Here is a 17,339-nt window from a genome sequence, read left to right on the forward strand (position 1 = left end):
CGTCAACACAGAGTCTGACGCAGGGTTTGAACCTATGAACCATGAGATCATGACCTAAGCCGAAGTCGTATGCTTAACTAACTGAGCCACCCAGGTGCCCCCACCCCTCTCTAGCTTTGAGTCCCCATCTTCCTCATCCTCTGGTGGATGATGGGTGGTGGAGTGGGCACTGCTTTTTTTCTAGCTTTGGTTGTATACGGCAGTTTCTCTTTGCCTCAATTTCAACATTTGTAGAGTGGACACGAGTACCTAGGCCAGCTTGTCCTGTAGGAGTCATGTGAGGACCCATAGGATAAAACTTTACTTCACATGAAAGCAACTGGCTCCTTGCAAGAGATTGTGGGATGTGGATGGGGGTGGGAGAGGGGCGTCATAGAAAACTCACCTGTTGTTGGGATGTTCACCTTACTCAGGAAGTCCCTACCCTCCTAGCCAATTATGCCCTGTTTCCATGTTGCCTCTTCAAATGCTTTATAAAATTTGCTCTTTTCCCAAGTCCCTTGAGAAGAGTTTCCACTGCTTGGGAGTCACTGTGCTCCCCCAATCCGTGCGTTGCTTTCTTTTGAATAAAAGACATTAAACAAAACTGTTTTCGTTTTGGGATTTGGCAGTTCAGGCCCCCTCAGACCTGGAGCATCAGATCCCTTCCCACCATTTTCCTTCAAGATGCGTCCATAAATATACCAAAAGTAACTCTCCTCCTCCCCACGTTTTTCATTTCATTAAAAAGGGAAACTCTATGAGGGGCGGGGATTACATACATTTTATTTGCCAGACTGACCTGGCGGGGATTCTCAATAAATATTGGTTGAATGAATTACACAACTTTAAATATTTATACATGATCGCCTCTAGTTCCGCGTCTTTTATAATAGATTCGAAATGTGTCTTCAGGTTCAGTGTCTCCATTGAGATGGGCTTTTGTACAGCCCTAAGGCACGACCTTCTCACCTACAGCACGGAGTGTAAGTAGAGCTGAGGCAGCAGTCCTTGTCTTCAGTCCAGACACACTTTAGAATTTCCATCCGGCCAAACATAGTCTTCTGCCTGGCTTCTCTGTCCTTGGGTTCTTTGACCTCCAGGTCCTGTGGATCCACACTTGGCTCTCCGGTTATTGGGGATTTGTGGTGAGACCTGCTCCTAATGCCCACAGAAGTCATTCATGAGGAACCAGTTTCATAAGGGCAGAGATCACACCTGACCAAAATCAGTGTAGGCTCAGCACAGTGCCAGGAACACGGTTAATGAGGTGGCTAGTGAATCCCTTTCTGGCTACTACGTCTGCTTCTTCTGGAAATGTCTGCCATTCCTATATTCTTGCCCTTTTGGCTGCCAGACTCTAGGTCTACTCCTGACCTCCAAGCCCTAGAATGGGAGCTGTCATTCTTACGACGGACGCTGCATTTACATTTTGTGGAGACACTGCTAAGCCCCTTGCTTGGGGTTGGCTGATAAACTCACCATCACATTTCCAGGAAGAGATGGTTACCCATTCATGGTTTGAGGACATTTCTCAGGAGTGGATGGAATTAGGAACTCATCTGAAGGACCTCAAATCTGAAGGTAGTCGCTCTGGAAGGAAGTCAGTAATTCATTCTTCCTTGATATTTCTGGTCAATTCAGTGATTTTTTTTTTTTTTTTTTTTACCATTTTCTTTTTTTTTTTTTTTTTTTATGGTGAAAAATTTTATATTTAGATTTAGCCAGCTGGACTCAGTTTAGATGATCCCAATTTTGTTGGCAACATCCAAAACATCATAGTTGGGAGCCAGTCGAACATATGTTTCCTTTTCTCCATCAGGCCTGATCAGAGTGTTGACCTTGGCCACGCCAATATCGTAGAGCTTCTTCACGGCCTGTCTGATCTGGTGCTTGTTGGCCTTGACACCCACGATGAAACAAGTGTGTTGTGTCTTCCATTTTCTTCTTCACGGCTGACTCGGTAGTCAGGGGGAGCTTGATGATGGCATAGTGGTCAAGCCTGTTTCTCCTGAGGCTGCTCTTCCCAGGATATTTGGGCTGCCTTTGGAGACGCAGTGTTTTGGGCTGCCAGAATGTAGGTGACGTGCAGATCTTCTTCTTTTTTTATGACTGTGGACACCTTTCAGCACTGCTTTCTTGGCCTTCAAAGCCTTTGCTTTGGCTTTGGCTTTGGGAGGGGCAGGGGCTTCCTTCTTCGCCATCTTCATGAGGCAGAAGCAATGCACTGCTGTTTAGTTGACGATCTCATAGGTAAATAACGTTGGTGTGTCTGGGGATATGGGTGTAGAGTGGGGCTCCTCCATCTGTTAGGCAGATATAAAGATCAGAGGTAGAGGTGGGAGGGCTCTGGATCCCACCAGAAGACCCCACCATCCCAGACACTCTTCCTAGCCAGGGTCACCCAATTATTACTTAAGTTCCAACCACATTTATCTTGTTGAATGCTTAATGAACTGCACTTTACTTCCAATAATCCTATTGCTTTCCTAAGTAAAGTGCTAACTAAGCAAAGTGCTTTGCCCATCCTCATCTTTTCTGATCTGGTTGGGAGGAGAGACAGGACAGTATCACTACTTCTGCGAAGCATGATCTGTGAAGGATTAAGCTTTAAAGCTTAGCACGTTAGTAGTTTGACTAGGGAGAGGGTGCAAACACGATGCAACATAGCTAGACCAAAGAAAAGCAGCAGAAATTTCTCCCACCTCCGGCTTACTGGTGGCTCAGCAGCAAGCTGGCATTGCCTCCTCAGCCCTCTGAGGCATGACCCAAGCCTTGGACTTTTCTCAACCCAAATCTTCGGGATCCTGCTGATTTTCCCTAGAACTTCTTCTCTCCCTTTCTATTTGTTCCATATTACCCCATTCAACTCCTAAAACAGAATTCTCATTTATTCTGTTTATTCTCGGGTAACCCTCAGCAAAGAGAATGGGAACATACCGGGGAAACGTTTAATACCAGAGAATACAAGATCTTTGGGGCCCAAGACATTTTTCGCTAAGCTTGAACCAGGAAAAAGGATGAGACAAGTAAGGTGAATCTCAGCTCTAAAGCTTCTTACCTTTTGAGGTATTTGCACTGAGAAATAAAGTGTTTTTTCTGGATTTTCCTCTGGAATAGTTTTCTATTAAAAAAAAAGAAGAAATCATAGGGTTAGCTCGACAAGGCCAAAGAGACACCCAGAGTCTAGAGAAGGGAAAGCAGAGATGGGAGAAGGGGGAAGACGGAAGAGAGGTTCTGGACCAGGAATGGGGAAAGAAGAAGCTCTTGCTGGTGAGTGTTATTATAATTATTAATAACTTCTTTTCAAGAAGACATTGCCTGATTTTTAAACTGTGCTGTATTTAAATAAGTTTAAAAATATGTAAGATATAGAAGTCCTGCGAGCTATGAGCAGCCTAAGGTGATGGAAGTATAATGGGAAGTAATATTGTTAAAGTTGCAAGTACATTTTTCCATTAGCCTGAAGGGTCCTTGGAGCAAATATGTGAGGATCACTGATGGGTCAAAACGACGGAACTACATTATAACTTAAACATCAGGCCAGAGTCACGCTTTGCTACCTGCCGTCCTTTGAAAAAGAAATTGGGCCTGTTGAGTGGCCCTTGTGAACTGTGGAGGGAAGGGAAGATTCCATGGATCACATGGTGAGCATTACTGGCTGGGTCAGAAACAGAGGCCACCAAATCCTGCACAAGACAGAATTCATAAGGACTTGGGGAGACACATGGGGTTTCAAGGACTATACATCCTCATAGCCATGTTACCCAAGTCCATGCAGAAATTTCAACTAAAGCAAGAAGGGCCTTAGAGAACAAGATCAGGCTCCAGGAAAGATAGAAAAAGGACTCACATCAACGCAAGTGATTGTGTCGTAAACTGGGGTCTCTCCAGACGGGGGGTAGTGGTTAGGAATTTCCTGATGAGTGTCCATTCCCTTCCTCTCTTCAATGGACTCTGAAAGTGAGGCGGGAAAGAATCAGGGCCAAACCTCCTTCCACTCACCACCCCCACCAGCTCACCCCCTGGAAGACCCACTTAAGGTTACTGCCATGCTGAGTCCCTACAACTGAAGGGTGTTTCAGGACATGGGACTCTCAGTGCTACACTCAGGGAGATCCCACGATGAGCTGGTTACTCTCAGCACTTCCCTTCCCAATTTTTGGACCAAGTCAGCCAAAAAGGGAAGCAGAGCAAGTCAGAAATGCCTTCAGAGCTCTTTCAAGAAGGAAGAAAGATTTTAACACTTGCAATTTATACACAACTGATGCTTAAGTCCCTCCCCAACACCCCACACAAACAGTATCAGTGGGAACCTGAGAAAACAAATCAGCAGGGTTTAGGGATGCAGAGCCTGGGATATGGCATGGAAAGAGGCAGAGACAGACTTCTCCAGGAGGAATGCATCTAGACTGAGGTACAGAGTAAAGAGAGGTCTCTGGAGTTGGTCCAGTGACGAGGGCCAGAACTGTTTTGGGGCCTCTGACAAGGATGGGGATTGGAAGGGCTGATTAGGGTGTGCCGCTCTATGAGACCTCAGAGTTGGAGGCTGTCACCTCCCGGGTCGGGGGAGCAGAGTCAGCAGTGTGGGGTTTGTGTCATCAGGAGAGTCACGCCAGTAAGTCCCTTTGGGGGAAGGGTAGGGGTGGCACTGGGGAGGGAACTGGGAGGAGTTTGGTCTTAGGGGAGGAGTTAAGGACTCCAGCACTCTCTTACTCCAGAACTAAGGAGTGAAGGTTGGTTGTGTTCTCCTTGAGGACACAGAGTATGGCTTCTTCATTTCTGTATCCTTAGTGCCTAGTATTGAGCCTGGCACACAGCTCAACGTATGTTTGTTGAATAAACGAGGGGGCACATGCACGGATGAGGCTGAAGGCAAAAATAGTGTATGCTCTACCTTTTCTTTTTTCTCTCTGCATAATCAGAAGAACTGGCATGAGTGCAAAGGCAATGATCAGCAACAGCACCCCCAGGGAAGCCAGGATCATGGAGGATTCTGAGTCAGCAGCCGCACCTTTAAAGATAGAGTAGGTGGGGGCACAGGGAAGGGAGAAGAGTCAGATAGGGAAAATGACCCAACTTTTGAGGCAAGTGCCACCTCCCTCCCAGTCTGGTAAGTTCCCGGGGGTCTCCAGTTTTCATGGGCTGTTCCCAAGGGGACCAGGGGCTGAAGAAGGTATAGGTCCTGAGACCAGAGGCCCCTGGAGAGAGAGAGAGGAGAGAGAGTCACCTTCACAGAGCTTCCAGGCAAAGATGGGGTTTGAAGAGTTGCTGCTGATGGGGTTCCTGACCACACAGATGAAGATCGTGTCCCTTTCTCCCAGCCTCCAGGATATGGGGAGGATGGAGCCATTATGGGACTCATTGGCTGCCTGCCCCAGGGACTCCCAGCTGTAGGTCACATCCTCTCCTCCCTGGTCCATGAAGCATGTCAGGTTGGTGAGACAGGTGCCATTCTTATTGTTCTGCAGACCCATGGTAACTTTGGGCTTTGATAGGTGTTCTGCAAAAGAGAAACAGACCACCAAGGGTGGACACTATGCCTTTTCTGAATTATTCTTGTAGATCTCGGAGTGAATCTCTGTGGTGCTACAGAGCAGAGAGGGAGCAGCAGTTCAGGGAAGAATTCTTATTCTTATCTGGGAAAGAGCTACCTAGGTCTGCTTTCCCACAGCTACCTAAAAGCACCAATAGCAGTAGAAATAATAATAATACAACAAGAAAGCAGCTGCCATTTTCAACGCTATACGGCCAGCCTTGTGCTAGATGCATCGTAGATGTGAGCTAATTTTATCTTTTCCAGAGGCTCCCCATTCTTCTGTCCTCAGGCTTCCTTGAAGCGACTTTCGCTTTACTCTCCGGGAGAGAATAGTGTGGGAATAATACCTCTGGTGCCCCCCTCTCTCTCTTCTGCTCACTGTTCTCCCCTAGAGAATGACCAATTTGCTCATTGATGAGATGGTGAGAGCCTGACATCCACCCTCTACATTTCTCTACTACATCTGTCTACTTTGCGCTATTACGATTTCTGTTTAGATGTGGTTTGACCTTTTCCCCCTCCCCCAGCTAGTCTGGCCACATAACGCGTGTCCCCCTGATCCCCTCAATTATGTCTATATGGAGGGCCACCTGGCTCAAGGTCCATAGCCTACATCTTAAGGGCAAACCTGGAGGCCCATCTCCTGGCATCCCTTGTACTGTAGCTCAGTGAGTGAGACAACTATTCTTACAGCTGGTTGAGTCATTGTTTTGTAAGTTCATCTTCCCTGAGTGATCTAGAGTTGGGGGAAAATATTTCTCCTATCTAGCTTCATCAGAAAAAATAACTGGTATTTTTATCTTCCTCCTGATTCTTGTGTCCATTTCTCAATTGGTTGGCGTTGATAGGGGAGAAGGTGTAATTGATGTTTATACACAAAAGTCTTTCTAAGATAGGGATCACTTTCTTCCTCATTACAGATACGGAAACGAAGTTTCATAGAGCTTAAGTAACCTGGCGAAGGCTATGCAGTTAGTAGGTAGAGCAGCCAGCATTTGGCTTGTGTGGTCGCTGTGTCCCACATCATCCATTGTCTATACTGCATTGCCTCTCACAGTCTCTGAACAGGAAGGGAACTTAGGGGTCAACTACATTCACTTCATCCATACAAGAGTTCCCTCTTCCACATTCTTGCTAAGAGTTCATCCAACCTTTGCTTGAACAGCTCCAATATCAGAGTTTACCACTTTATGAAAACAGTTATCCACTTTGGGAACCGATTCTGCTCACCATAGACACGCAGCCTATACTCCTGGCTGAAGGAGTCTTTGAGGGAAGAGCTGTATATCACCATGCGGTAGTCACCAGAGTCATTCTTACTCAGTTTGCTGAGCTTCAGGGAGTAGTTTCCTTGTAAAAACTTCACTCTTTCCTTGTTATGACTGTGGGTCACTATGACGTTGGCTTGTCTGTCTGGCATTTTTGGCTCTATGGTGACGAGAGGGGTTGTGTTGAACGTCCAGACGATAGTGTCTATCTGAATTCCTGGGAGCTTCAGAGGGAAAGTCACAGACCCACCAAGGTTACCAACCAGCTCCTTCGGGGCTCCAGAGGTTGCTGGCCCTGCAGAGAAAGAGAACCGTAAAATAAACCCATGTCCTTGCCCTTGTCACCAATTATTCACCTGCTTTGGGTCCTGGGAAGGTCCTGAGAAACCCTGTGGAGCCAACCCAACCCACCTCTGGGAAACCCTTTGAAACCTCACTCACACGAAGGCACTGAGGTCAGAGCACCTTGCCTGAAAGCAGTGACTGCAGGCGAACCCATCCCTTCCCAGAGACCTCAGTCTGGAAAGACCACACTCTGAGGTAGGTCATAAGGCCCAGCTCCACCCTTGACAAGTTCCCATTAGGGGACAAGTGGGGAGCTTACTGTCCCCTTCCCCCAGACTCCCTTGGGAGAACTGATCTGGATGTAGAAGCACAGACCAGACACTGGGGAGGGAGCTCTAAGTTCCTAATGATAACAATATCTGGGAAACTTGGTCTTCTGTTTTAGGGTAGATTAAGGTGCCTTCAAGATCATCCCTGAGTGAGGTTCTCATTGACCTGAATTTCAGTGTCCTTCGTTGAGTGGAAAGGCAAGGGGTGAGTTATTGGATGCCCTGCAGTATGTCCAGGGGCACCCGTGATCCTTACGCCCAACGATTAGGACTTGTAGTGAGGCTTATTTGACTCTTAAAACAATGCTTAGAGGAAGGATTCATATTTATATATATATATATATATATATATATATATATATGGAACTTGAGCCACAATGAGGTTAAATGACTTGTTGAAATTACAGTCTGTAAGAGAGGGAAAGCCCACATCAGTACCCACAGGGTCGAGGTCTTATAGGTCACTGTTTACAGATAGATGAGATAACTAAATGCCAGAGGCTGAGAGAACTTACTCAAGGATCACAAATAGTGGTGAACCAAAACCAGAACCCAAAGCTTCTTAAAGGTGTTCTCCGTAAGAGCACAAAACCCAGTTTTCTCCCCTTCTGCCTCTTACCGTAATGCGTCACGCTGAAATTTCTAAGAGAATTTTTATTAGTTCCATCACGGAAAGCACAAAAAGGAAAAAAAAAAAACCGAAAAACGAAGAAAACCTCTTTTTTTTTTTTTTAACGTTTATTTATTTTTGAGACAGAGAGAGACAGAGCATGAACAGGGGAGGGGCAGAGAGAGAGAGGGAGACACAGAATCGGAAACAGGCTCCAGGCTCTGAGCTATCAGCACGGAGCCCAACGCGGGGCTCGAACTCACGGACTGTGAGATCATGACCTGAGCTGAAGTCGGACGCTTAACCAACCAAGCCACCCAGGTGCCCCAAGGAAAACCTTTTTAAGTCATCTCTCTGCCCAGCGTGGGGCTGGAACTCATAACCCCGAGATCAAGGGTTGCATGCTCTGCCTACTGAGCCAGCCAGATGCCCCAAGAAAATCTTTTCCAAATCCAACAGAGCATCCTAACTATAGGTTCCTGACCATTGTAGTATAACGAGGTAACTGCTGGTCCCCATTATGACTTTTGTAGGCTGCTTGCACTTTTGCCGTAGTTGGTCCTTCGACCATAAAAATATTAAAAATTATATTTTATGACTGCATTGGCATAACGATGAATTGTAATGCCAGCTGGATTCATTATTATATATTAATTGTTATCATTATACTTACTTTTCTTCTGATTCTGAAATTAAAACTATCGTAGGTCCCGGGCCCTGTGCCTCGGTGGCTCTGTATGATTGACCAAGCATCCAGGTTCTATTTCTATATGTTGCCATACTTTTTAAATCGAAGTAGAGGGGCGCCTGGGTGGCGCCGTCGGTTAAGCGTCCGACTTCAGCCAGGTCACGATCTCGCGGTCCGTGAGTTCGAGCCCCACGTCGGGCTCTGGGCTGATGGCTCAGAGCCCGGAGCCTGCTTCCGATTCTGTGTCTCCCTCTCTCTCTGCCCCTCGCCCATTCATGCTCTGTCTCTCTCTGTCCCAAAAATAAATGAACGTTGAAAAAAAAAAAAATTTTTTAAATCGAAGTAGAGTTTCATGTTAGTTTTAGGTTTGCAACACAGTAAGCCAACAATTCTATACGTGACGCAGTGTTCCCTATGATAAGCATAGTCACCACCTGTCACCAGACTAAGTTATTAAAATATTATTGACTCTAATCCCTGTCCTGTACTTTCCCCCCCGTGACTTTTTTATCTTATAGTTCAAAGTTTGTACCTCTTAATCTTCTTCACCTATTTCACTCAACCCCTCAACCTCTCTGGCAACCACCAATTTGTTTTCTGTATTTATGAGTCTGTTTCAATTGTTTTTGTTTTTGGTTCCACATATCAGTGAAATCATATGACGTTTGTCTGTCTCTGTCTGACCTCTATCACTTAGCGTAACCCCCCCCCCCCCGGGTCCATCCACGTGATTGCAAATGGCAAGATCTCATTCCTTTTCATGGCTTAGTAATATTCCATCATGTATATACATCACATCCTCTTTATCCATTCATCTATTCATAGACACTTGGGTTTGCTGTCACATCTTGGCTATTATAAATAATGCTGCAATAAACAAACGGGGGGTGTATATATCTTTTCGAATTCGTGTCTTCATTTTCTTTGGGTAAATACCCAGTGGTGGAATTACTGGGTCATATGATATTTCTGTTTTTAATTTTTTGAGAAAACGCCATACTGTTTTCCACAGTGGGTGCACCATCTACATTCCCACCAACAATGTGCTAGGATTGCCTTTTCTCCACATCCTCACCAACACTTGTTATTTCTTGTCTTTTGGATCCTAGCCATTCTGATAGGTGGGAGGTGATATCTCATGGCGGTTGATTTGCATTTCCCTGATAATTAGTGATGCTGAGCATCTTTTCATGTGTTGGTTGGTCATCCCTACGTCTTCTTTGGAAAAATGCCTCTTCAGGTTCTCTGCTCATTTTTCATTGGATTATTATTATTATTATTTTAGCATTGAGTGTTACCATAATATTTTCTCCCCCTGTGGCACCGCTGTAACTTATCCCTCTTCTAGTAAAATACAAATTCCTGTACTGGCCTATCCAGATATTGAAAATGGCTGCACTATTTTTTCCATAGTCTCTGTTACAACCCAACTACTCTGACAGAGTTCCCAATATAGTTGCTATGTATTAAGGTTGAATCCGTGCCCATCCCTTGTTGTAAAGATTATGCCTAATACGTAAAACGATCCTGAAAACTTGGAATTTTGATCCCTTTGCACAGGGATCAGCAACCTATAATCCATGGGCCAAATGTGGCCCGCTGCCTGTTTTGGTAAAGAAAGTTCAAACTGAACACAGCCATGTTCTTTTGCTTACATAGTGTCTCTTGCTGCTTTTCCATTACCAAGGCTGACTTGAGAAGTTACAATAGAGATTATATCCTCTGCAAAGGCTAAAATATTGACTATCTGACCCTTTACAGCAAAAGTTTGTCAGCTCATGATTGGATGAGAAAACCGAGATTAAAAAAAAAAAACCCAAGTAACTTGTCCAAAGGCACAAAGCTAGTAGGTGATGATTTGTTGAGGATTTAACCCAATGTCCCCCCATTGGTTTAGTCTGAAGGCCCTGGGGCATTTGTGCCAGCTCTAGCCCTCTCCCCTTCGTCAGCTCCCAGGAGGGCTCACATGTCAACCCTGAAGACGTTGGGCCTCACAGATCCTGGTTTCCCCTTCATGTCCTTCGGTGAACTTCCCTCAAGCCTGAGCTGAGCTGCCGGCGCCCCAGAGTAAGGGAATCTGATGCCACTAAATGTTCACCTAGTCCCCCTAGTCCCTCGATCACAGTTTTGGGATCTTGACCAACCTTTTTTTTTGGGGGGGGCGGTAAATTTGTGTCCAAAAGTACTGGCTTCTTCCCAACCTTTTTCTTTGCAGGGGAGGGGGGTAAATTTATGGCTTCTTCCCCTGGGTAAATGCCTTTTGAGGGGCTGATTCCTGTTCGAAACATTTCTGGCCCCTTGTCCCCGTAATTTATCAGTCAGTGCCTATATATTTTAGATCCATCAAGCCTTTATTAAATCATTATGTTAAATAATCTGATTTTTCAAAAAGCTTCTCCCCTGCATCTCTAATACTGAAGTAGGATGGTTTCCAGTGGTTTAACCATCTCAACGGGTGTCTAAACAGTCCCAGTACATGCAACAGACGAAGTCCATTTTGTTTTCAATTTTTGACTGATCAGCTAACGTTTGTGTCCTTTTACTTCAACAATAAGGTGAATATTCTGCAGTCAAACGAAGGTTGGGTATCCCCTGGCCCTAAATAGGTGCAATCCTGGACTTAGGGCACCTTTGAATAATATCATTTTTGCATGAGGTTTGGGGGGGAGATGTGTAAGCTGGGGAGGTGGCAAAATGCAAGGATGTGGCTTTAGTGGCTGTGTGCACCCATTTAGGCCATGCACGATTATTCTTCTCACTTGTTCACACATGTGGTTCTATTTTTGCAGGCTGAATGCCAAGAGCTGCAAATTTCGTGTGGCGATATATATATATATATATATATATATATATATATATATATATAAAAACATGCCTCCAAATTCATTGTTCCTTGTCAGTATGAAATTGGAAGACCTCACGGTGCAAATTGCCCACAGGAGCCTAGAGGGAGTCTATCGTTCTGCCTTAATTGTATCTTCAGGATGAAAAGGCGGGTCATGAAAGAAGAAAGTGGTTCCATGCCATTCCCCAAGTGTGGGTTCAGAGGATAGGGGGCCGGGTGGGTGAGTCCTAACCAGTTTTATTTCCTCCTCTGTGGAAAGACCTTCCCAGAGTTTCACAACTCAGTTTTGCAGAGTTGGAGGGGGGAAATGGGATGCAGAAACAAGAGACTTCTCAGTATTTCAAGACTGAACCAAAGCTTCGCGTTCTGATTGGCTTTTCCACCTGCCCTGATCCTATCGAATTTTACCATGCCTAGGTAGGTCATGGTTTCCTCTTTCAGTCACTCCTTCCTCTAGCAAGGATTCATTTTGCTCCACATTTGTGCCAGGAGTTCCATCTTTGTGTCTAGGAGCTGAGGCTATAACTAGGGAGCAACTCCTACTCATGGGGTCAGGAGATAGTCATTAATTAACTACCTGTATGGGTTATAAGACGGGATGTAGCAGGCGTTTGGGGAACCTACAGTAGGGAAAGTGAACGTGATCTGTAAGATTGGGACACTCTAGAGATTGAGTGGATACTAACACCTACCAAAAAGGCCCGGGAGGATTGGGCCTCAAGAGACTCATCTACCCTCCCACCTGGAGGACCAGTGCAGTGACTGTCCTAACTCGCCTCTTCCGCATCCACCTTACCCTTTCCTCATTTTGTAGCAGCTCCATGGGTTGGGTAAGACTGACGGGCGCCTAGCTCAAGTGGTAGCCTTCCTCTGGCATGGTAATTAGCTCAACAGTATCACATGACCTGGGCTGACTCATCAAAAAAGGCCAGGGCTTTTGCTCAAGGGCAGGATGACCCTATGATGCCGTGAGAAGACATGACGTCACTTACTACCACCGGACAAGCAGCCAGCCTCCCTCACCTGACTCCCAGTTTCCTTTGTACCCCACATTTTTTTTGTGATTTATCCGTCTCTCTGCCCGTCCAAGTATTATTCAAGACCCATAAAGCCCTTCCCTGAGCAAGCCTCCACTTGTTTCTCACGTCCACCCCCTGAAATTTGCCACACTTGATTTTCTACTTGAAAGTCCCCAGAAGGAGTTATTCCGCTGGGCGGTGGGTGAACGTACCATTTGTTGACCAATAACTGGTCACCTGGTGGTGAGGTCTGGGGTCACACCCAGGGAGGGATGGGGATGGCCAGGCCGTATGGAACAGTATGAAAGGGGTAGTGCTCTGGCCTAACGGGGAGCCAGGAGACCCGGGTTCATTCTGGTTCCTCTGTGATAAGCAACAAACACTCGGTATCACTCCTTAGCTCCTAAACTGGTTTAATGGGCGTTAGGCTTTTTTATTTCTGAAAGTAACTCCACGAGATAGAGGTTACTAAAACTTCACCTTATTGATGAGGACACTGGGGCTCCAAGATGCTGAGTGATTTCCCCACGGCCCCGATCCGAGAAGTGGTGGATGTGGGACGAGAAGCTAGCGGGTCCTTCTGTCTCAGAGGCCTAAGCTCTTCACACGGCTGCCTTGCCACTGAGCACTTTGAGTTTCAGTGTTTTCAGCTCTCATAGAGAAAAATAACCTTTATTTGCCAGAATTTGGGGTGGATGAAGGGGCAACATGCATTTGAAAGCATTTTGAGAAGTTCAGAGCCGTCTGCCAACGGGGGGTGGGGAGGGGAGCCTTATCTAGGAGACAGGCCTTGAGAACGCTTCTCATTTTTACTTCTCATTTCCCTAAGGATGGCTAGAAGTGAGAAACAGATTTCCCCAAACTTCTTTGGTTGGCTTCTCAGCAGGATGAACTTCTCAGAAGATGGTCTGGAGCCTAATGCTTTTGACCATTCACTGGCTAATTCACGGCAGAATGGTTATGCCCAATCACCCCGCATGGTAAGAACTCCCGCAGCAAACGTCCCCTGCCAACCTGCCTTTGGAGGTGGCGGGGGGGTGGGGGGTGGGTGGAGCTGGAGCAGGAGGCCCTCTGCCTTCTGTCCCGGCCAAGACTCTGATGTTGTGACAGCAGGAGCATCAGCCCTGAGACACTGTTCACAACAGGAAGGGACAACAGCTCCTCCCCTTTGTCACGTATCTTTCCTCTGGGTTATCACTTCCTCCACCGTAACCTGTTTCCCCCCACAAGACTTAAGAGATGAGTGGAGAAGGGGGGAGCTGAGTGGCTCAGTTGGTTAACGGTCCATTAGCGGTCCATTAGAATGTACCAGCGTCTCATGGCATCCTCTTCATGGAAGCCAGAGCATCTCAGAGCCGGGAGAGACCTTAGGGACTACGAAGTCCTATCCCGCCTCACAGATGAGGAGACTGATGCTCCCTCCAAGGGTCACGGTGACGTGTTCTCAGTCAGTGGAGCCAGGACTCCTCAGGCGGGGCTTCCCAAGCTATGCCCCCGCCACCCCTGAGGCCGGTGGCAGCGCCTCAGGGTGTCTCTGGAGAGCTGAGAGAAGGCCCAGGGGGTGAGAGATGGGGAGGGGTGATGGGAAGGAGGCTGGGGAACTCTTCTTGCGACAGGGAGGCTTCCACTCCGTGCAGTAATTTACATGTTTGATTCTGCATAAGGTTGTGTTTCATAAAAGCAAACTGTTGCTTAAGAAAGAAAAACACCAATTTTGGAAACTACTGTTCCTTACCCAACTTCCCCTTACCTCACGTACCACAGAAAGAGGATTTTAAATCAGTCTTAGGTACGTGAGACAGAGGTTGCCCCTCGGTCATCTACACCCCCACTCCCTCTTGGCTCCTCTGGTCTTTTTCAACATCTCCTCAATACCTGCTCACCCACGTTTTCTGTTTTCCTTTTTTTTTTTTTTTTGGAGAGGGGTGGTGGAGGGGCAGAGCGAGAGAGAGAGAATCTTAAGCGGGCTCCACGCCCAGCGCCGAGCCTGACGTGGGACTTGATCTCACGACGGTGAGACCATGACCTGAGCTGAAATCAAGAGTCGGATGCTTACCTGACTGAACCACCGAGGGTTGTTTTCCTTCTTTAAATTGTCTCCTCGGGGCGCCTGGGCGGCTCAGTCGGTTAAGCGTCCGACTTCGGCTCAGGTCACGATCTCGCTCCAGGTTCGCGGGTTCGAGCCCCGCGACGGGCTCTGTGCCGACAGCTCGGAGCCCGGAGCCCGCTTCGGATTCTGGGTCTCCCTCGCTCTCTGCCCCTCCCCTGCTCACGCCCTGTCTCTCTCTCTCTCTCTCACTCTCTTTCTCAAAAATAGAGAAACATCGAAAAATTTTCGAAAACATTGTCTCCTCCGCCCCGCTGCATCACTTAGTCCTCCCAAAATCTGTGAGGGAGAAGCAGACTATTGAGCCCATTTTCCAGATGAGAATCCTGAGTCCACAAGCGCGGTTTCTTGGCCCTTCTGAACGTGGCCAGGGTGGTTCCTGTTGGTACATCCACATCCTGAGCCTGGAGTGGCCTGCTCTCTTCCTGGGCATCTTTAGTCCCCACCTTGGCCTCGGGTAGCTGGAGAGGTGAGGAATCTCAACAGCTCTCCTGGGGAAGATTCAGCTCGAACCCGCAATTACAGAGGGCTTCTCCGGGGTCCAGCGCATTGTCAGGCAACTGGGTGTGATGAAAAAGCACTGACTAGCTTTGGAAACCCAGTCCCCGGCCTACTTGTTAACAGCTGTACCATCTCGCCCAAGATACCTGACCTCTCCAGCCCGGGTCTGCCCATCTAAGAACGGAGGGTGATGACATCTATCTCACAGGCTCACGAGGACACGGTGTGAAAAACGCCTTGGACGTGCAGCGGGAGTGTAATACACGCGATTAGTACTGTACGTGTTTGGTACCTGGTATCTCATTTAAAACATCACAATAATTCTGCAAGTTAGGCTATGTGCTCGCGTACAGAGGCCGAGGACCTTACTCACGACAATACGACGAGGTCACACCCGGGGGTCCTTGTCCAGGGCTGGCACTGCTTCCTCTGCCCTGCCCACTAGAGGCCCTAGGACAATCGTGGACTCCCTTCGACCACGGGGGGGGGGGGGGTGTAGCACCCAGTGCTGCCCACAGCTCGCGTTCCAGGTAAGCACCTGGGGGTTTGAAAAGCCCCGCTGTTTCCTCCCCCACTTCACATTTTTCAAGTTCCACTTCTGACTACTGTTTCTATTCAGGGAGCCGTTTGTAAAGCGAAAGCCCACGGTAGGACCACCTGCTTCGAGCCAGGAGCTTCCTAAGAGCATGCAAAATTCTAATGAACTCAGGGAAGGCGAGGGTCTGCTGATGCTGAGCACTCAGTGAGGCCGGGAAGGATTGGGAGCAGCGACCGACTGTGTGGTCTGGGGCAGGTCGCCACAGGAAGTCGTGGGGTGCCCACAAACGGACCACCTGTGCCAAGGCCCCGGAGGGAGACCCTGTGGGGGTGCCCTGCGAGTTGGGTGACTGGAGAGATAGTCCTAACTGATGGGGCTCCAGGTCCTTTCTGAGAGCTCTGAGGTTAGTAACATCTTCAAAGAGTAGAACCCTTGGGACCAGAGAAGCAACAGCCTCAGTCCTTCGTGTTAGTAAACATAAAGTGCCTACAGTAGGAGACGCTCTTCTGAGTGGACACGGGTTGAATTGGCCTGGTTAAGAGAGAAAATTCAAACCTTTCCTGCCATTAACCTCCCTGTTATGCACAGTCATTGAAAATATCTTTCTAAGTATATTTAAAACCTATTTTTAAATATGGACTTCTAAATATTTTAAAAAACATATACTTATAAATAAGGAAAAATTCACCAGTATGCTCTCATTTTGATTTTAAAGTTGCCCTCCAAGGGAAGGAAGGCTGAGGCTCGGGGAAGATAACATCTTTTATTTAATTCATGGCAGAACACAGGTCTTTCTGATATTCAGCACCCTTCCTTCAGCCCTTCCTTCCCTGGGACAGTCAGAAGGGGCGACTGTCCCCAGAGCCATTCTTTCTCCTCTCGTTTCTTCCTGTCCTCTGATTTAGAGGTCACGAGATGCAGAAAATAATATGAGATGAGGGAGCAGAACTTCCTGAGTTGGCCAGAGTCCCAGAGTGGACCCCAAAGCCTAGAGGTGTACAGGATGGGGAAGGCAGTCAGGAGAACAGGACGGTCTGGACTCACCTGGATGTTGGCAGAGAAGGACAAGGATGAAGCATGCTAGATAAGCAAGCATGTTGTTGTCTGGATGTCAGTCACTCAAATGATTCCGCCTCCTTTGCACAGTGCACACACCTCTCCTTTAGCTGACGTTTTTATAGGAGGGACCATGAAAGTGACACGTGACCATGAGCTGTCTCTAGTTTTGTTTTTTTTTCTTGTTCTTGTTTCACTTTAGTTGTAGGTGGTCAATGAAAGGTGTCAGGAGTGAACTGAGGCCCAACGGTGATGCAGACCCCACTTTACAGAGAAGAAACCAGGCTCACAGAGGCTAGGAATTGATTAAGGCCACACAGCCAGTCTTTTCTGCTATATTACATCATCTCTCAGATATTCAGAACAGAGGAAATGGAAGCAAAGGGAAGGTCAGAAGGAGGAACAAAGGGTGGCACAGGGAATAATAACAATATTTATTGGGCTTTGCTAAATCCCAGGAGCATGTGCATTTTTTTTGTTTTTAATTCCTGTGAGATACCACCATAATTCTTATTTCCTAGACGAGAAAGTAAAGGCTTGGACAATATTACAGCAAAATTAAAAAGTTATTTTCA

The 17,339-nt window shown here is 47.1% G+C and overlaps 1 protein-coding gene across 1 annotated transcript; it reads right to left on the reverse strand.

Annotated features, from left to right (window-relative positions):
* Positions 1 to 740: 740 nt before the first annotated feature.
* Positions 741 to 16,854, reverse strand: SLAMF7 (SLAM family member 7). Its single transcript, XM_047841363.1, has 7 exons — positions 16,753 to 16,854; positions 6,749 to 7,081; positions 5,210 to 5,482; positions 4,877 to 4,993; positions 3,833 to 3,936; positions 3,041 to 3,103; positions 741 to 2,285 (listed from the first exon to the last, which is right to left on the reverse strand). Exons 1-7 carry the CDS (start codon positions 16,802 to 16,804, stop codon positions 2,214 to 2,216), a joined length of 1,014 nt encoding a protein of 337 aa, XP_047697319.1. The 5' UTR covers positions 16,805 to 16,854; the 3' UTR covers positions 741 to 2,213.
* Between the last annotated feature and the right edge of the window lie 485 nt (positions 16,855 to 17,339).

Source organism: Prionailurus viverrinus, chromosome F1, assembly GCF_022837055.1.
Source record: "Prionailurus viverrinus isolate Anna chromosome F1, UM_Priviv_1.0, whole genome shotgun sequence".
Lineage (NCBI taxonomy): Eukaryota > Metazoa > Chordata > Mammalia > Carnivora > Felidae > Prionailurus > Prionailurus viverrinus.